The following is a 20,991-nucleotide window of genomic DNA, read 5'->3' as shown; positions in this document are numbered from 1 at the left end:
GCACTGACAGTGCTTCCACGTGGATGATGCTCTGCTCTGTCAAGCTGCACTCTTTATACCAATATAGTAAAACAGATTAATATAAACATATTTACTAGTAAATGTGTAGTTTTGTCAGTATAACTGCATCTCCACAAAAAGCTTTTGGTAGCACATCTGTCAGTCATGGATCACACATCTTTCAATGTGTCAACTGGGGATCAACAGCTTTGCTAACAAGTGTAATGTAGACCTGGCCAGAGCATGGGTTTGACATAGAGTAAGTCCTGGACTCCCAGAGTGTCCAAGCATGACATCCCAGGAGACAATCTGGGTGAGGCCAGCAAGAATTTCTAGCTGAAAGAACAGGAACAGGCCAGGTATGAGATCCTTATGAGGGCAGTAATGTAAATGTGACCTCTTGCTGTAAATGGTTATGTACAGGTACCTTCAGATAAAGAGTTGTTTCTATACCACAAACCTCACTAGAAGTATTACAGTGGGTTAATAGAGGAAAGAAGGGATCTGTCAAAAAATATTTACTTTTAAAAGAATATCCTTTGCAGCATTTAACCTTTTTAGTTTAAAGGCGACACTCATACAGAACTGCAAAGTTGGCCTTTCGCCAATTTTTTTTGTTATTCTAAAGTTCTGACCTCCAAGTGGTGCTCTGGGGTGAGATCAAACTACCTATGTCTTAACTCCACTTCTCCTTTGCGTAAGGTTTGTTCTGCAAGATAATCTGATACATTAACACAGATGGCGAACACATAGGATACTTAAGAGTTCCAATGTACTGACAATCCATTCTAGGTATAACGGATCCCATAGGAAATCATGTAATCTAAGACACGTTAGAAGAGGTACATAACACTGGAAATTGGGATGGCACACTTAGAAATGCAGTGGTATAGGGTGGTCACTGAGTGCCAAGGGTAGGGGGCATGGATGGCAGTGAGAGTAAGCTGACCACAGTAGACTGGGAATGGGAGTGGGGGTAGGTGGGAAGAACCATTCTGGTTATCCCACTTGGTGCCCCCCTGAACTCCCAGATGCACTCGGAGGAAGTGCAGGGCTTCTGTTGCTGCAAAGACTCCCAGCTGCAAAGATTTGGGGTCCTTTCATAGTTGGCACCCAGGGCAGTTGTCCCCCTTGGCCCACCCTTGTTACACTACTATAGAAATTACTAAGAGGGCTCAAAGATGCTCTTTCCAGAGCATCACTTTTATTCATTATCTGCAAAAATGTTTTAAAAGTTTTCTATAGTGTTTTCCTCACAAATCAACTAGTAGTGTTAAAAAATCTGGATTTTCATTATTCTGGAGTGGTAATGAACTCCTTGTAAAATAAGTTTTAAACAAGTTATGCAGGTGCTATGTGGGAAAATCTGCTCTACTTTGTCTCAAGGATCACAAAATTCTAACATTTTATCTTCTTATGGGCACTTCAATTCTGCTATATATAGTCAACATCCTGTTCAAAGCACACCACAGGGTTTATTTATTAAAAGACAATCTTGGGCAACAGTATGTGACAAACAGAACTGTTTCACTCTGCTTTAAAAAGTTCACCCACTAGCATGTAAGGAAAATAAAACTGATTCATTACTACTTGGGCTCAGATTATGCAAATACATGCATGTTTCACTTTACTACCGGGAAGAGTCCCATTAATTTCAGTGGGATTACTCATGGGAATAAATTTAAGCATGTACCTAAGTGTGTGCAGGATTGGGGCCTTAACCAATTTAGGGAGTTGTTCCCAACTTTCAAAGACCTGTATGCATCTGTGCTGTAGTTAAAGTTGTTTAATCTACAGGTAATGAATGTATGGGTTTCTCCCCACCTACCTCCCACCTTCTGATTAACTTGATTTGGTAGGCTGGTAAGCAAATGTCCCGAAAACACTTCCATACTGTTACTTCTACCATCAGCTTGAAGGAACAGTAACTTCCCTCTGCTAGCATTTTAAAGGAGCAGGCCTAACTATTCTTTTTTTTTCCTTTTAATGCATTATTGAAAGAAATTAGTATTACAAGATGTCTGTGGTCATAAAGGCATTTACGTAAGCAAACAATTTAATTACAGATGCAACTTTTTCTGTTGGTACTCCCAAAAGGCAAAACTACATGAAATATTGTTTAAAGCTGTAACAGTGGGATGTGAAATACTAATATCAACAGTGACGTGAATTCAACCCAGGAATATACATTTAGGGCCAAATTGTACTCCACTACACTGGTAAAACTCCAGAATACTATAAATCTGCTGAAGTCAATGAAATTACTCCAGAGTTACGCCACTATAACTATAGCATTGCTTCTAGAAGTGCTGTAGGATTCAATACAAAGTCAAATGCTCCTAAATATCTATTGAGGTTTGCTTGCAAACTTAGCTTTTTTCCCCCCAAAACTGTAAATCAGAGTCTTGCATTTTTGTTACTGGATCCATTATCTATAATACTAAATGAAAAACAGAACAATGATGGTCTGTCTGAAGATACTCTGAATCAGAAGGTTGAAATGGGATTTGCAATTGGATACAATGTCTTTAACCCAAGATACCATGGCATCTAATCCTTGGACAAACCAGATCAGGATAGTAATAATTACATCACCCAGAACCCAAATGGGAACTGAACTGGTCCTTTCAGTCCAACTGGGTGATTGTCCTGTGAGGCTGATCATACATCACAAGGGCAATTTGTTAGTTTGCTGTTTCACAAGGTGCTTCCTCCAGAAGAGGGAATGGCAGTTGAGAAGCTGGGTAAGCTCTAAGGTTTTTAACTGTGTGCACGGAGGACTCTTTCTCCAGGGCTGTCATAGCTGGTATCTCTCCGTAGCTCATTTGCCTTACAATTTACAGTTTCAAAATTAACATTGAGAAGTAGATGTCAAATCTGATATATTAGCCTTTCTGCTCTGAATAGTATGGAAGACTGATCACGTTGAAAGCTCTGTATTTCTTAGGGAAACTTTTTCAGTATGCAAATCTGACTTAAGAACTGGAGGCTGATTTGGTTTGTCATAATTATGACTACCAGGCTTTAAATAATTCATTCTCACTCTCTGTGGAATGTCACTTTTTTTTTTAAGTAAGCTTTGCTAAAAATGACATACTTTTGATATGATAGCTTATAAAACTTGCTCACAATGTGCACGATGCTATGATTCAGGTTTAAGAGAGATTTTTACATATTTCTGCAACACATTCTGATATTTTTCAGACCTTTAAGGGAGAAGTAAGCACATGGGCTTCAGTTCCTGTTTTTACTTGCATCATTCAACTTGGTGTCCTATCCTACAAGTGAAGTGAAGGGACTCTTCAAGCTGGACTTGGATGTAGTATGCCACTAACACCATCTGTTAGAAAATCAAATGAAGATAGGAATTAAAAAAACAGCAAAGTAGGTTTAGACCAAATACCAGGAAAGACTTCTTCACTGCTAGAAGAGTGAGGCCTTGGAATAGACTGCCTAGGGAAGCTATGGACTCTTCATCACCAGGGGGATTCAAGAAGAGATTGGAGGGCCACTAGTCAGCAATGATCTAGATGTAGCGTTATCTATGTTCTGCTAGGGGTGTTTCCCATACTTCTGGGCTTTGCTGGTTGCCACTTGAAGCTAAGAGGGAATTCTGAATGGCCCTCACACCTCCCCCACAAGCTATACATGTTAGTGGGGGCGGGGGTGTTAAACTCTTTCTCAGACATTGTGTGTTGGCTGCAGCCAAGGCTGGGGGTTTTGACTGGGATTCCTGCCAGGACTTAAGCCCAGAGGTTTCTGACTAACGGGTCTTACCCAGGGGTAGGCAAAATATGGCTCACAGGCTGGATTTGGCCTGACAGTTGATTTGTATCTGTCCCACAGGCTAGTGGCTGCAAAATCATAGGATCTGGCCCATAGGGAGTTGGCGGTTCCAGCTGCTGCATCATGCTGGGTGGGTGGGCACATCCTAGCCCCATCCACAGCTTATACCAGCTCCCACCCCATGCGCTGGAAGCAGCTCTGGGTGCATGCTGGCATCGGCTGTGGACACTGCCTGCAGGTTCCCATCATGAATCAGGGTGACTGCCTGGGACCTCAGCTGATGCACTGATGCAGCAGCATTACCTGTGGACCTGAGAGGATGCCCAAACCCTTAGCAGGAACTAGCTGCCTGCATCCACAGCTGATGCCAGTGCCTGCCTGGTGCTGTTTCTGGTGCATGGGCCAGGAGCTGGTCTAAGCTGTGGGGCTGTGCTGTAGGTGTGGGACAGTAGGGGGACCGATGGGAGGGAGGGAGACAAAGAGAGGTAGCCCTTCCCATGATGAGTGGTAGCGGCTGGTGCTGGGCACTGGGCAAAAGCAGGACCCGGTAGTGGGTGTGCTTGCCTCTTCCAGGGCCCTTCTGGCTGTGGCTGGCTAGAGCCTGCACTGGAGCTGCCCTGTGGCTCCTTGCAGCTGCTGTCCTGTGCCACCTCTAGGTTGCCCTGGACCTGCAGGGTGGTGGCAATGAGGACGGGTCACAGGCCAGCCCCAGCATGAGCTCTGTGCAGCACAGCCAAAAGGGCTCCAGAAGTGGTGAGTGCAGTTGCTGCTGGGTCCTGCTTTTGCCTGGCACTCAGTGCTGGCTGCTGCCACTCATCATGGGCAGGCCCATCCCTTCCTGGGATCTCTCCAGTATATTGACAACTTCTGCAGAAACAGGGTGTTGACTACCATAGTTCTCTGCTTTGTCTGTGGCAGGTTAGGGTGTTGTGTTGCATTGGGGTAGGCTGTGGTTTTACTAAGAGGTTAGACAATGGATTTATATAGGATGTTTAGATTGGGATGATCCTACTTCAGGCAGGGGCAGTGGCCACACTTAGTGGGTGGATGGGGTGCACCTGCACCCCCTGACCAGCTGCGCTCACCACTTAGGCGATGGGCAGTCAGGAGCACCAGTGCCCCCCCTGCAGGTGCTGGCCAGTCGCTGCAGCCGGTCCCAGAAGTGCCAGCAACCAGTCCCAGAAACGGCTGTAGCGATCAGCCACAGCAATCGGCTGTGGGTGGACCTCCCCTCCACCCCAGGCAGCGCAGTTACCCATGGGCAGGGGTTTGGACTACAGGACCTCTTGAGGTCCCTTTGTGCCTTACTACTTTGTGATTCTATAAAACCAAGACAGTACCAGCTTCTAGTGCACAAAACATTGATTGCAACATAGCCTCAAACACCAGCATTTCAGATACTGCACCTCCTCTTGAATCTTGGTGTGCAATCTATTACATGGTGGTACATTTTTCACATCACTAGGCCTTACAGGAGGTGCTAAGAAGTTTGCAGGATGAAGTTTTATACTGTGGTTCACTAAAAACCAAGGGTAGGGGGAAGGCATATTCTCCGCTTCTGAAAATTTGCAGTAGCTCACTTGAAATCAGGATAAAGATTTGCCCTTGGGTGTCTGTAACAGCAGGGAGGAAGATGAGAGAGAAATAATCCTTATGTTTAATTAACCTTTATATGACTCCCCAGATCTGCTAATTGTTCTCATAACTAAGAAGTAATTTACCAGTAGGTTCTAAAAGAATAAACAATAAATATGATGCATGGTAATTCCAAGGTTTTATGGATTGATTAATTAATTGAATAATGTTAAATGTTAGTATTTAAATTATTATTTAATGACATACTTTCACATGCCCACTATCCAATGAACCACGCCAATGTTGGGCATATGCCTTGCAGGGTTTCTAATTATTTTCTGTTTCATCTTTGTCTGAGGATATGATGGTATTAGCTATGTTCAGGCTAGTTAACTTTGAGTTCCTTATTCTGAATCTAGAGACTTATGCATACGGCTCTGTCATAAGACACGGCCATCGACTGAGTAGGGTTTAATTTATACTTTTTATTTACCCCTAGAAAATGTCTAGGAGTATAAGTGTCAGGAGTATCAAGTAGCCTTTCCTCCAAATCAGTTAAATGACAGAAAGTAACTTTTAGATTTTCCATATAAATAGAGTTTTTACATCAGTCTGGGTGCACTTAAGATGCACTTAAATATTTGTTACTTAACTCTCTATGTAGAGAGTCTATATAACATATTCCTAAGTATATTGTGATAAACATGTAAACATACAGTTTCTCACGGTCAGAATTCCTATCATTCTTAACTGTATGTGTAATAAAGAATATAGATGTTAGCATAAAATGTAGTAAAGATTTAACAGCATGACACTAAAAATAATTAATTCAGATAGATCTATTTACAGCATTGAGTCTGGTGGAGGTGCAGTGATGGTGATATTCTTGATAGTGTTGTTTTAATTTATCTAATATCAATGGCTGCATTTGAGTAACTCTGAAAATGTAAGCTTCTCCACAGCAAAGCTTTACCTGGTCCAGCTGGTTGCTGAGCTCATGGACTGTACTGGCTCAGTAGGGCAAAGGCTGATCTACTTGAATTCCCTTTTGTGGAATTTATTCTGCCCACCAGAGGGCCTAATTTGTGAACAGACAACTACCTAAAGATGACTGGTGCCTCAGGAAACTGAAGTTTCATAGTCATTAGGGACTGCAAGGGGCCTTACAGATCATGAAGTCCAGCACCCCTAGTCATGGGCAAGAAAGACCCCTGGGATGTTCCATCAATCAAGCTGGCCTTTGTCCTGTGAGTTTTACTTCTAGATTTTTAATACTGTACTTGAATCCATTCAAAAAGGTTGTAAACTTGCCTGATGAATTTCTCTTACCAGAAAAGTAAGAGGCTTTAGTATACTTTTTAAGTGCCTGATGGTCAGCACCTTTTGAAGCGGTCTATACTGCAGTCAGTTACTTAGTAACTAATGGTCTAGTGGCATCTTGTTGAATTCATTAATTTATCTATCAATGCATGAAGAAGTCTAACATTGGGCTCCTGCTTCAAGATACCCTGGCTTAACTTCTAACTTGCATGTCTCTTTAATGCTTCTGAAGCCAGCACAAAAATACAGGTGTGCACACTGACACTTTGGTGTGTGGGGAAATGAATGGTGGAACCAAGGAGTGTGAGAGAGTGTGGGTCAGTGTGAGTGAGAGAGCGAGCACCTGCATGTAAGAGCTGTGTGCGAGTGCAGGGCCCTGGCAAACACTGGCCCATCAGCAGTCTCAGGCACAGCGTGTGGACAGCAGCCTTGCGTTTTTCAAAAATATTTATTTCTATAAATATTTAAGGCCCCTTGGCAGTGTTGAGGCGGAGTTAAAAATATATTTAATTCTGCTCGTTTCCTCCCCTTGTGCAGGTAGAAGGACATTGCAGCATCGAGAACCGTGTCCAGGGCCACTTGGCAGTGTTGAACAACTCCATCCCCAACACTGCCAAGAGGCTCTCGTGGACGGGCAGCCCTGGACGCTGTTCGCGCTGCACCGCAATGTTCTTCTACCTGCACAAGGGGAGGGAACGAGCGGATGGCGCTTGGCCCCGGGGAACAGGAAGTGAAACCAAGGCACTAAAAGGGAGGAGGAAACTGGAGAGAAATGTGACATGGGCCAAAGCAGAGGCTGCTCCCGCAGCCCGCGCGCGCTCGGGGCTGGCCCCGTACAGCGCCGCTTCCTCTCGCTGACCCGAGGGGCCATGCGGAGATACTGCCCGTCGCTTCGAAGCTGCTCTCCGGACCAACCCGGCGAACTCTAACCCCGCCCCCTTCCTCAGAGACCCGCGCGGTGACAGAGGGGCGGTGCCCCGCCCCCCCGAGTCGCGCTGGGCCGGAAGTGCGCGCGGACTACATTTCCCAGCGCGCCCCGCGTGGAGGAGAAGGGCGGCGGGCGGCGGCCGTGGGAGACAGGGGCCCGGGCCCGAGCCCGGGCGCAGGTGAGCATCGCTGCCGGCGAGGCCGGGCCGGGACCGAGGCCGCAGGGGTGGGCGGTGGGGGGGCAGCCTCTTTCCCTCCCTCCGCGCGGGGGGGGACTGATGTTTACTTTTGAAAGGCGGGTCCCCCCCTGGGGGCGGGTGGGCGGAGCTGGGGCCGGGAGAGGAGGGCACAGGCGCATCGCTTCGCCCCTGCCCGCTGCAGGTGGCTGCTGGCGGCCCCGGGGCCGGATCCTGCTGCTGTCGGCGCCGCGGGCATGGCGGACACGGTGTCGGTGCACGCGACGCGCTTCGAAGCGGCCGTGAGGGTGATCCAGAGCCTGCCCCAGAACGGTGAGTGCCGCCCCCGCCTGGCACGGCCTGCTCGGCCCGGCCCGGCGCCGCACCTGCTGGGGGGGAGGGGCGGGTGCTGGGGGTGGCAGGTGAGTCTGCGGTGCACGGCACCGGGCGCTCAGTACCCAGCCGCGCCCGGAGGTGCGAGGAGATAAACGCAGGTTTGGTCCTTGCCTGGCCCTTTCTCTGCTGGCCCCTCTAGAAGGAGGGAGGCCCTGTAAGAAAACCCATTATGTGTTTTAAATAGGGTGCCACACAGTGTAATGCTCCTGAGCCAAAGTGTCACTCAGTCCCCTCACCCCTGGCAGCAGCAGTCCAGGCTGGTGTGACAGCGCTGCAGACTGCCTTGTCTGTGGCCAGCAAGGCTAGCGGGGCCCTGTGGCAGCTGTCCCCTCCCCTTGGGGTTCCCACCAGGTGAAGAATTGCCCCGTTTCTTGCTGATCTTGAAAGGTGTCCCCTCCTGGGCCTGTCATTCGACTCCTACAGTGTACAACTCATTGGCTGTGCACTCCCCCCACCCCCTCCACACACTGCCGAAGAAAGCATTTGACCTGTGCCTTACAAAAGCATGCCCTTTCCTGCTACACAGGAGAGGGTGGATCCCAGGATTCAAACAGCCCATGTTGTCCCTTGCTCTGGTTAGCCACCTGTCTAACTTGGTGACCTACCTGGGGCCCAGAATGTTGAGTTTATAGCTTGCTTATTGGGCCAATTGGGGAAAAAAACTGTACATACTGCCCTTTTTCTATCATATTAGGACTTGCTCCTGTATGAGTAATTGCTGCATAAACATATGCAGAAGGCCCATTAATTTAAGGTTTAGGTTGGTCTTGTTTTCCCTTTTGAAACTTGCTCTTATATGCTGCCTGAAAATTATATTAGTGTTTTGTCATTCTTGTTTTCAATACAGTGTTCTTAGCTTACAGCACAATACAGTATATGTGCATTTTGTTCATATAGGAGGCTTTTCATAGATGTAATCAATTTAGGTTTTTGTGACCTGCTTTCTTCCATTCCATCCCCAGTGTAAAAAAACAAAAAACAAACCCCAAACAAATGAACAAAAAACTCCCCCCCAGAAACCCAGGAGGAGGTATTTCCCTAATTGAAATATCAACATTGATTTTTATGGTTTCGGAGCTATCACTGTTTACTCTTCCAACTGAAATTTACAATATGATAAAAATTAGAGAAGAGGGGAGGGAAAGAGTTGTAACACTTTCCCCTTGCAGTTTGTTATTTTTGTTAGATTAAACCAAGATAATCAGTATTTAAAGGTAAACTGAAAAATTAACGCCAGATTAGCTTAAGGTTGTGTTTTTTGGTTTGTGGAAGCCTAATGAATTACATCAACCTGAAAGTAAATTGAATAGTTCAACATAAGTGTTAAGTGATATGCCTGACTCTTGATTGGTTTTATTAGATTATCTTTATCCTATGTCTATAAATGGTTTTTCTTTTTTCTGTCTGAAACACCCTAAAGACAGGGGAAACAGTAAAATGGAGCATGCCCAAGCTGATGTTGAATGATCAAAACTATAATTCTGAACTAGTATTCTGCCTCTTGGATCTTTCAACAACCATTTTATTTGTTGCAAGGAGAAATAATTTTTGAAAATCCAACGAGACATGGCATGTTGGCTGTTTTAAGTTGACTAGCATGTCTTTAAATTGTGTGAAAGTAAACTTGGTCCTAGTGATTTATTCATTTGCTGTCTAGATATAGAGTTTAGTTTGATGCCCTTAAGTAATGCATCCCCCTAATCCAGATCTGAGGTTGGCCTTCTACCTGTAAATATTCACTGCTGGCCTAATCCAAAAAAGGATGAAGCCCCCACAACATTTACTGTTTTTCTCCTTCTGTTTTTTAATAAGAACTTCACCTCTGAGAATCGGGCATTTTTATCTTGATATGAGTGACAGAACTGGAAGTCAACTTTGCACAAAAAGTATTAACTTTGTATTAGATTTGGCAACGTCTTTAATGCCAATTTGTATTTATTATTAAATGTCACCAGGTTCGTTCCAGCCAACAAATGAAATGATGCTCAAGTTCTACAGCTTTTATAAGCAAGCAACCCAAGGACCGTGTAACATTCCAAGACCTGGATTCTGGGATCCTATTGGTAGATATAAATGGTAATTATGTAAATTATGTACGAATTACTTTTTTTCTTTATGGTTTGAACAGAGACTTTGTCTAAGAGCACTATCTCCCTTCAGTGAACAGAAGTGTCACTTACAAGCAAGTGGACTTTTTTTTTTTTAATAGCATTTATATGGATTTGTTTTTTTGTTTTAAGCCTTTGTTTCAGCTTTGAACTTCAAATAGTTTGTCGCTTCTTGGAGTTAGGGGTCAGAACACTCTTGTTCTGCCAATGGGGAGAAGGATGCTGCTTATGTAAAATGAGATTTGCCCAACTCTGTACCTAGATGCTAGAGAAGCTAAGGTGTAGGTGCTCTGCAGAATTGAGAGATGAAGGAATATCTTTTTACAGAATTCTCCTGTCTCTGGATCGTGGGTTTCTATTTGCTAATATTGCTTTATAAAGCAATATTAAGTGTCTTTGTCCTCTTGAAAGGGTATATTTTATTTTGCAAGGATAGAGTGTCTGACCAATGGCAGGTATTCATTTTGTTTTATAAAGAAACACCTCTAGCCCTCCCTGTCACGGAAACATCCTTGAAAATGTGAATGAAGGGAGTGTTAAGGTGGGTCTCGTAATTGCTTCTAAAAAATCAAAGTTTATTATCCCTCACAAACTAGGCCTTTTGGAATCAGTGAAATGGGCCCTTGGGTGGGGGGAGATAAAGGAGAGGAATCCACACAGTGTGCAGGAACCTGTATTGTTTGATCACAAGATCCTTCTTACCTGGCTGCCTCTACCCGAGATATAAGTAACCAGTCTGGCATTGTCTTGTGAAAGAGGGAGAGACCAGATTGGATTAACCAAATACGTGGCAGAATAAAGAATCTTCTACTGATTCTAATCCCAGTCCCGACAGTATGGAAAGCTGTAAGGAGGAAACATGGAGAACTTGCTGCTGTGGCTTCAGTCAATCTGTATAATAAAGATAATGCTGATTGCTCAGATTATGGATGTTCCTTGTGGTGATGGTGTTAACAAGGTACTACACAAATCACAGCTTGCATGCCATTCTTGTAGGCATTTAGGCAGCACCTTACCTAGACTTCTGGTGGCCCTGAGTGAACTAGTATCAGGCTTCTGTTCGCCAGAGCTGCTGCTCATGATGATAATCATTGTTTTCACCATTTTTTGGGTCCCCTTTATTTCCGGGCCCTGGGTGGCTGCCTAGTTCACCCATACCTGCGTCTGGCTCTGCATTTAGGGATTGAAAGATTCTAAGGCCACTCAGATCTGTGTTGAGATATGTTTCCTTTAAATATTTCTTAAAATACTTTCAACTTTTATATAGACCCCAGCTCAAGGCTTTTGGTTTTACTTCTGTGGTAAATAGCCTAAAATTTACAATTTGCTGGTTGTAGCAGAAGGCTTGGTGTTCCTGCTACTTTAGGAGAAGGCAGACTGCTGATAGGAGTGGGTACACAAAGCAGTTACTGTGGAACAGCTGACATACTAACCCTCTTACTTTTGTTAGTTAGTGTTGTTTTTTTATTTCTGTCTCTTGAGTCAGTCCAGCGCCTTCCTTTCACGTGATATCTAGCTAACTGATCCTCACAAATTGGATACATAGACTTTTAAAATGTATTTGTAATTATTTATACCACAAAATTGCAGACAGGATAAAACTGACCTACTTAAGGCTAGAGTTGAAAAGTTCAAGCTGAACTTGTATGTTCTGAAGATCTGAATGCCTATCTTTCCTAGGGATGCTTGGAGTGCTTTGGGGAACATGTCCAAAGAAGAAGCAATGATAGCCTATGTTGAAGAAATGAAAAAAGTAAGTTTATTTTTCACATCTGAAATTACTTATTTGTGGAACCAGAAAATTTTGAATGAATATAGAAGACATGACTAGTTGCTAGCAAAGTTTCAGATTTGATTTTCTTTTTTTTTTCTTCCCCTTGAGTGTTTGTTGAATTGATACTTTAGATAGTCTGTAGGTAAAGTGTTTGAAGCTGAAAAGCTCCAGGGAACCTATTTATGTAGTGTTTTAAAGATGATACCGTCATATAAACTGAAATTTGAGTAAGTGAAGTGTAGGGAAGTCCTGGAATTGAAAGTGCAACTGGTTTAGAACAAAGTGTGAGGGGGTTACAACAAAGGCTGAATTTTCATTTGAACTCAGGGTTGAGAGATGGAGGGATTCTTACCTGGAAAAGGCTTGAGACTTGGTGTATTAATAAAACACCACTCTTGTAATCATGAGTTTAACCAGAACTCTGTATCTGAACACAATTGAACTTTAAAGGAGAACTTTAAGTCTACCTCTGTTTCATCATTTTAAATATTAGTTGCATATTAGGGGTGTTCCAGTAAAGATTTTGGGGGCTGATAGCAATAGCTGATACTTAAGGAGGCATATCAGCCAATACCAATCCAATTTCTGATACAGCTGCCATCAGGTGGTAAGTCTGGTGTGGCGGAAGGGGAGGAAGAGTTGTGGGGGGGACAGATCAATGCCCCCTGCAGTGAGGGAGGGGCAGGGGTAGGTGCTTCCCAGCCAGGCTGGGGGTGGGGGGGCATAGGACTGAGGCACAGCTCATGGCGTGGGGGCAGCTCCTGCTGCTGCTGCTTGCACCCCAGGGAGGCACAGGCCTCTGGTTTTGTGCAGTGCTGGGGTGGACTGCAGCTGTTGGGGGGAGCCAGCCCCAGCCCTGTACAGGGCTTTTCTTGCTGGGGGGTGAGGCCACCCCAGATCTTGATGCAGCTCTGCTCCCAGCCCTGCACCAGTGCCCAGCACAGCCCTGGCTGAACACCCTAGCTCCACCCAAGTGTTGGGATAAGCCGGGGCTGTTCTGGGTGGCAGCGTGGGGCTTGGAGTAGAGCTGCGGCAAAACTTGGGGTGGCTGCAGCCTCCTCCTAGCATGGCTGGAGCCCACTCCAAGACCTGTCTCCAGCAAGAAAAGCCCCACGCAGCACCAGATCCACCTCCTCCCTGCAGCTGAAGCCCGTCCCACACAGCGCAGATCTGGGGGCATATGCCTCCCCACCCCTGCCCTCCCAGGGTGCAAGCAGCAGCAGGAGCTGCCCCCACCTCACAAGCTGCGCCTCAGTACCACGCCCTTCTGTCCTGGCTGGCCAGCACCTGCCCCTGTCCTTTCCCTCACTATGGGGGGGGGCTGTGACAGGAGTATCGTTACTGGAGCCTTTCTGTTGGTGACTCTGCCCTCCTCTTATGGGCCAACCGCCTGCTTACTCACCTGCTATGCCTTGATCTTGATTGATGTAATTAGCAGGAGGCTGCCCACTTTACGTGCCCCGGTGCCAGGGGGCGCTATCTATGGCTCCTTTTCCTCCCCTACACCATAGCCCAAGCATCGCAGATGGTACTGACATGGTATTCGACCTGGGCCCTGCTGTGATTTGGCTTTGTCCTTGCCTTCTCTCTGGGGCTTCTAACTGCCCTCCCCCTTGCTCTGGGGCTTCTTGCTGCCCCCTTTGCCTCTCTCCCGGTTTCTTACTGCCCCCTTGCTCTGGGGCTGGGGTCAATGCACCCCAAATGCTGTGCCCTCTCTGGTACTAAGGTTCCCACACTACCGTGGAGCCCCTATGAGGCCTCCTCCATCCCTAATAGCCTCACCCAATCCTCCAGTCAAAACAGCAAACACGAAGACACAAAGCCCCCAGGCTATAACATAAAAAGCTGAACCATCCGGCCAAACAACATTCAGTCCCTACCGGGAAATACTCCAACCCATAGCAGCAATCGGGGGATGCCCATGCAGTCAAGCTCCCCCTCCATTGGCCGCCAAAGGGGAACTGCCCTCCTGGCCTCATGCCTGGGGCTTAAGAAGGGCCAGGCCCTGCCCCTTCCTGTTAGCTGGCTCCCCACCGGTTGCCCTAGCAAACAGCACCTGTGACTCTGGCTGCCCTGGTAACTGGCAGCTGAGCTTCCCCCTTCTTGCTACTAGGGGCCTCTCCCGAGCTGTTTCTGCTCTCAGGCGCAGGGCACCTGAGTGCTCTGCAACAGGGGCATTGATCTGCCTCCACCAAGCCTCTTCCCTCCCCTCTCTGACTTACCAGCTAGAGGCAGCTCTTCATGCTGCTGGCTCTGCTCCATGCTGCGCTGCAGCTGCGCACAGGATGGGCATTTATTGGCCTCATTGGGCCAATCTCTGATATAGACCATTTCCTTTATATTGATACCAGTCTGATATTAGACCAATGTGTCAGTGCACCTCTATTGCATATTAATACTAGGAGTCTGATTTGCACTCAAACAAATGTCTACCTTGGATTAGGCAATTAAGTTTGTAAATATTCCTAGTTGCATTTATTGAGTGTGTTTATGAATTCTTTAAATAAAATAATCAGTCAAATTATGAGTTAAGTTTGATAGTGTGTCCTTAATTCACCTTGTCTTTTTCACTGCAGCTCTGTAAAGAGGGCTCTGAACAATAGGTGATCAATAATGTGCTGCAACATGGACAGTGATATTTAACATAACCTTACCAAGGTTGACATTAAAGACAGAGTTGTGCCTTTTTTAAGTCTGATTATTAATACTCTTAAGAATTTTTTTGATATTTGTTTTTTCTAACCACCATATTCATCTTATTGTGTAAGAAAATAGTATTTTATGGAAAGGTGTCTTTTATTTGTTTGATTTGGATGGTGGGGGAGGGGGGTTCTTGACATCTTTTCATTTGGTTGGTTGGCTACCGTTGCCATTCTTACCATGGCTGCATTTTTCAACCTGGGGCCAAATTCTATGATTTTTGATTCAAGCAAATATTTTGTTGATTTGTTTTTCTTTTTTTAACTAATGGGAGTTCAAGAGGTAAATAAAGAATTGATCTCTGTTGTTGTCCACAATACTATTGACCTAACTAATAAAATAGCTTATTCTCTTTAAAAAAACAAAAAACCAGCTAACAATGCTAATAGGTACCAAAATGCTCTTGTTTTTTTTGGGTTTGTTTGTATTAAACAATGCTACTATGAACTAAAACAAATAAAGTAGTATCTTATTGTGAAATCCAGTCTACCTGTATAAAACCCTACTGGTTTGCCTCCATGCAGGTCATGTAAGGGGAAGGGGGGTGAGGCGGTTAAAAATCTCTTTGCCTGGTCCAAATGGAGAACTAGCAGTCAGTTTACTCTGCAGCTTCCCCACCTCTTCTGACTTTTTTTAAAACTCTTATCACCAGACAAGAGCCACAGCCAATTGGATCTACCAGTGTCTTTGTCCTATTAAACCCTTCTACATCAGTTTTTCTGGTGCCAATATGGGGGCTTTTCTGATGCCATATAAGGGAATGTGTAGATACTCTTGTGTAATTGCTCCAAGTATATTGTCCCGTATAACTATTACATAAGTGCATTTCACTTGCAGCAAGCTTCACTCAAAAGTATATTTTGCTACCTTCCATTATACAACATTACATATACACCTTCATCTTGTGCAGTTATCTGCTGCATGAGGGGAGTACATTAAGGAGCAACTGTTCACCAGGGCACCTGAGAGGAAGACCAGGAGTAATGGCCACAAACTCCTGGAAGATCAAATCAGGCTCAACATGAGGAAAAACTTCTTCACAGTTAGGGTGTTCAAACTGTGGATTAAACTCCCTCCAGAGGTGGTGCAATCACCTACCCTGGAAATCTTCAAGAGGATACTGGACAATCACCTTGCTTGTCTTCCTGCCTAGTGCAGGGGGCTGGACCCAGTGATCTTCCAAGGTCCCTTCTGGCCTTAAAATCTGTGAATCCTTCAAGTCACTGGTGCTTGTCAGTTGCCTATTTTAATGTATGATTGTAATATACTACTTCAGACATGATTATAAAGTACTACTGGTATCATGTAAAATGCATTATTTATCATATGAGTCTTAATTTGCAGAATTTTTTTCTTGTGCAGCATTTTAAACTAATAATTCAAGAATTCTACTAATTTCATTTGCACGTACCTTGTTAAGGAAGGGGTTTGAAACTGGGTTTCAGTTAAGCTCATGGCTACAGAAATGGCATTTTTCTTTAAACACTTTAAGTCAATAGCCTTTCCTAGGTAAAGATCCCATAGTCTCTCTCAACTTGAGTTCAGATGCAAATACCTTTCCTCTGTGACCTTCCTCTGTCTCCTTATACTTTTGTTCTAACTTAGTTGCACTTTCAATTCCAGTGTTTTCCTACATTTCACTTAACTCAAATTTCAGTGCTAATTTGTGTTTGGCTTTTACTAAAATGCTGCATGACTTCATTATTAGAGTGAAGTCCATTCATTCTAGATAACCTCATAATATATTCTGTACTAAAGGCTGGGTTTTTGGTTGTAGCTGTGTTGGTCTAAGGACAAAGGCAGGCAAGGTTCTTTGGGTGGATATGATATCTTTTATTAGACCAACTGAGTAGTTGGAAAAAAGTTCTTTGCAAGCTTTCGGGTGCAATCACCCTTCTTCAGGCATAGGGAGTCCCTGCTGTTCTGAGTGTCCGGGGAAGTCTCGGATTTGATTTTGGACTCTTAGAATAGCAGAAATTTCTTACTCCTGAAGAAGTGTGATTGTGCCTGAAAGCTTGCAAATAACATTTTTCCAACTACTCAGTCGGTACTAAAGACTGGCAGTCCAACAGGAAGTACACTTTTAGGGGAACTTTAATGTGGTGATTTTGAACTTCTGCTTTTGTCACCTGTTCATGGAGCTGGGGCTCTTGCTGGAAGTTTTACTAGTGGCTGTTCTGCCCCACTGATCTATGTGGGACTTTTTATTTGGCAATGGTTTTCTGTGCTATCCTCTGCTATCACCCACTGTCTGACACCCTCTTTGGAGAGGTCTTGCTACAGATACTACTGCTGTCTTTTTTGAAAGCTGGTTTGTTGCTGCAGCTTGTATCTTTTAGCTGGAGCTTTTGTTCTGAATAGCAGCAACAACAACAAAAAATCACCTGGATTAGCAAATTGCAATGTTGTGGTAAAATTGGTGATGAACTTGTACTTTTTGCTGCCATATTCAGCATCTTACGTGCTATCTAATCGGTTTATTTTGAAGGTGATTAGCAATGTTATATGAATGAGCCACTCTCTTGGGACATTACACTGCTAAGCTGAAAACCTGAGCTGGTTCTAGTCGGAGTCAAAAGAGGAGCATCCAGTTGCTTTTGTAGAGCAGAATTTGACCCTAATTTATGTCTCCTTTAATGTTATTTTTTTGAGGGTGGATGGGGCAGTTCTTGCTCACTTCCTCCTTTCTCTGAGAGGGGAGGAAGGTTCACTGATGATAGGTTGTATGTATTTAGCTTTTATATATGCACTGATGAATTAGAACAAAGCTGTAGAGCTGGGGTCAGCAACCTTTTTTTGGGCCAAGTGTCAAAAAGCCCTGAAACCACAACTTGGAAGATGTTGGTATGCCAGGGGCAGACGGCAAGGGGCTCGATCCTTGTTGTGGCAGCGCAGCCCCGGCCCCTTTGCTTCTGGGCTCCCCTAGGCTTGTGTGCAGCTGCTCTCAGCATTGGCTGCAACTCCACACATCAGGTGCAGCTGCTTGCAGCCTTGTAACTGCCCGCAGCCTGGGCTTTCAGTAGGCCCCTGCCACCTACCAAGGGGCCACAGATGCTCACAGCAGGGCTTGCACCTTCCCTGCCTCTGGCTGCGAGGAGCCTGGGCTCCCATGGTCGGCAGCAGGGGCCTGCCCAGAGCTGGAGTCAGCTGCTGTTGCTGAGCAAAATGGTTTCATGCACTATGCACTGGGGGTTGCTGACCCCTGCTGCAGAGGGCTCTTAATTGGTAATGTACACTTGGACAGATAGGGTGGCTATAGCAAATAAAGATCTGCTGATGAGGAGGGGTTTTCTCAATTTCATTTTCTCCCTGGGAAGACTGTTTTTTAAAAAACAAATTGCATCTAATCGCACTACCCTGATAATGGTGCCCTTAATTGCATTAAGTACTACTTTTTAAATGACCCAAAATGTTTGTTTGCTTGAGATTTACATTTTATTAGGTGGAGAATGTGACTTGTGTATGGTTTGTGAAAATTGCTTGGAGAGAAATGATTGGATTTTTGCTGCAAGTAGTAGCTAGTACTACAATATGAGGATTACAGTGAGCATCAAACTTTTGCACAGTTTAAATTTAATGAATCACTGTGCGGTCTCACACTATCTTGTATTTTGGACTTCTGCAGATTCTTGAGACTATGCCAGTGACGGAGAAAGTTGAAGAATTACTGCAAGTTATTGGCCCATTCTATGAAATAGTAGAGGATAAGAAGAGTAACAGAGGATCTGACTTAACATCAGGTTTGAAGTTATGAAAACAAACAACTCTTTTTCTCCTCTTGCCACTTATAACAATTTCAGCTTCTTTTAATTACCTTGCATACATTTCATTGTCACTTTTTTATTTTTAGTAAATTGTTCTCCAGCTAAATATTACATCTTTCTATTCATTCCCTTACAATATGCCAGTCCAACTGGAGAAAGTCTCTAAATATTTGGAAGGTAGGAATGATATAAATGTGTATAAATCCATCTTTTTCCATTTGTTTTACACATCATAATTCTCTCTTAAACTCTTGACTTCTGGGTTTGCCACTCTTAGCTCTTGCTTATAAGCTAAATGCGACAGAATGCTGAACATTATCTGTTGGCTCGACCCAAAACGTTACTGGATGAGAGAAATCTTGCTGCAGAGGTGCTCTCTGCCAAAGGAGAGATTAAAAAAATGGTTCTGTCCCTCCACTAGCAATAGTGACAACTTCTTAATTCTGCCTTCCTGCTATGCCATGTTGCAAATGTTTTAATTGCTTTACACCAGGCATGTATAGACTGCACAATTAATAAGTGATTCAGATTGTTTTAATATCCCACAACTAGGTACTTATGTGGATATCATGAGTGGGAGCCTGTTTCTCTTTCTCTTCTCTACCATACCCTGTAAAGATTTCTCTTTTACGCTTTCTTAATGTAGCTTTGAGCAGGCCAGTTATGCCACAACTGGTAGTCTATAGTCTCAGTCCTCTTACTTGGGGGGAAAAAAAAGTCATCTGCAGGTTGCTGCTGTTACGGGGACAGAGTTTAATATTTTTCTTTTCTGAATCCTAGGTGTGTGAAGTATGTCAAAGACCAGTAATAAAGGACACGTCCCCTCTTCTCTTTAATCAATTTAGATTGAATGCTCAAAGGAAGAAGGGGCAGTCTAGTAGCTTATATATTGAAAGGTGGCAAACCTAGTAATTTCTTAGTTGCATATAAAATCATTGTGGTGGTGATTTTTATTTTAATAAGATATATGTAATTTAAATATTGTGAGGATGTTTTGATAACTGACAACCTTTTTGAGCAAGGTTGTCGAATTATCCTTTGTTAAAAGAGTTTTTAAAATCTAGTTAGTTTAATTTCAAATGGATTACATAGGCTATATTGGAGAAGTGTTTGCCAATTCATCTGTAGTACAGCTCAATTTTTATGCACATTTTTAAAACCTCAATTAACTTGTTTTAAAATGGTTTTCATGCTTAAAGGTAAAAAATGGTTTGTTTTAGCACTGGCACCTAATCAAATATGTTGAAATAACTTTCTGTATTTTGGAGGAAAAAACCTTTTCCTTGTTGTAAATGGTTACTTTGAAAACAGGGTCACTTTTTTCCAGCTAAAATTGCATATGCTTCAGATTTGAGAGTTAATATATTTGGCTGGCAGCAGGATTGACAGGCAGGATTGTAACAGAGTATCTGCAGATTCAGGTCAGTGACTTGCATAATAAGGATTTACTTGGAGTGGATGGTATAATGTGCCACAAGCCACTTTTTTTAAAAGATGCTAAATATAAACCAGCTGATTCATAGAGTTAGAGACAGAAAGCCAAAACTTGATAGATCTTAAATGTTACTATAACAGTTATTTAAAAGCATCTAAATTAAGGTGTGATCCATTTTCTGATAAGCCTAACACTTTGAATAATTTCTAATAAGAAACTGGAAGCTGAGGCCCACACTTAACCCCTATCTGGCTCTATCAATATTGCCACAGATAAGATTCCCTCCACCCCAGGGTGCTGAGGGAATTGGCAGAGGTCATTGCAGGACCCTGGCACAGCTCTACAAGCACTCGTGGTGCCCTGGCGAGGTGCCAGAGGATTGGAAAAGGGCCAATGTGGTCCTCATTTTCAGAAAAGGGAGGGAGGAGGACCCAGGAAACTATAGGCCCTTTAGTCTTTCCTCAGTCCTCAGGGGGGAAGCTCTTTGAGAAAATTATCCAGGAACACATCTGCAAGGGACCAGCAGGGGAGATTATGCTTAGGGGCAACCAACACGGGTTCATTAGAGGCAGGTCCTGTTGGACCAACCTGGTGGCCTTCTACGACCAGGTCACAAAATCCTTGGATGCAGATGTCGCGGTGGATGTAGTCTTCCTGGACTTGAGGAAGGCCTTCGACACTGTCTCTTACCCCATTTTCATTAAAAAATTAGGCGACTGTGGTGTCGATACCTACACAGTCAGATGGGTTGCAAATTGGCTGGAGGGCCGCACCCAGAGAGTGGTGGTGGACAGGTCATTTTTGACCTGGAGGGATGTGGGCAGTGGGGTCCCCCAGGGCTCGGTCCTCAGGCCCGCACTGTTCAACATCTTCATCAGCGACTTGGATGAGGGGGTGAAAAGCACCCTGTTCAAATTCGTGGATGACACAGATGTGGGGAGAAGTGGGCATGCTAGAGGAGAGAGACAAGCTACAACTAGATCTGGACAGGTTACAGAGATGGGCGGGTGAGAATAGGATGGGTTTTAAT

The 20,991-nt window shown here is 44.3% G+C and overlaps 1 protein-coding gene across 4 annotated transcripts in view; it reads left to right on the top strand.

The window, feature by feature from the left end:
• The first annotated feature begins 7,689 nt into the window (after window positions 1–7,689).
• Window positions 7,690–20,991, top strand: part of ACBD5 (acyl-CoA binding domain containing 5) — an 80,320-nt gene continuing 67,018 nt past the window's right edge. Inside the window, exons 1-6 of one of the 4 annotated variants that reach the window (XM_019508249.1) lie at window positions 7,690–7,787; window positions 7,990–8,117; window positions 10,136–10,256; window positions 11,969–12,041; window positions 18,388–18,502; window positions 18,671–18,703. In XM_019508249.1, coding sequence (XP_019363794.1) covers window positions 8,042–8,117; window positions 10,136–10,256; window positions 11,969–12,041; window positions 18,388–18,502; window positions 18,671–18,703 — 418 coding nt within the window. In that variant the 5' untranslated portion in view covers window positions 7,690–7,787; window positions 7,990–8,041. The remainder of the gene's footprint in view (window positions 7,788–7,989; window positions 8,118–10,135; window positions 10,257–11,968; window positions 12,042–18,387; window positions 18,503–18,670; window positions 18,704–20,991) is intronic. The other 3 variants (XM_019508248.1, XM_019508252.1, XM_019508250.1) reach the window with 3 other exon arrangements.

Source organism: Gavialis gangeticus, unplaced genomic scaffold (genome assembly GCF_001723915.1).
Source record: "Gavialis gangeticus isolate Ggan-Ray unplaced genomic scaffold, GavGan_comp1, whole genome shotgun sequence".
In the NCBI taxonomy this organism is placed as follows: domain Eukaryota; kingdom Metazoa; phylum Chordata; order Crocodylia; family Gavialidae; genus Gavialis; species Gavialis gangeticus.
Note: the sequence above shows the minus strand (reverse complement) of the source record. Positions and strands in the feature narration are given on the sequence as shown.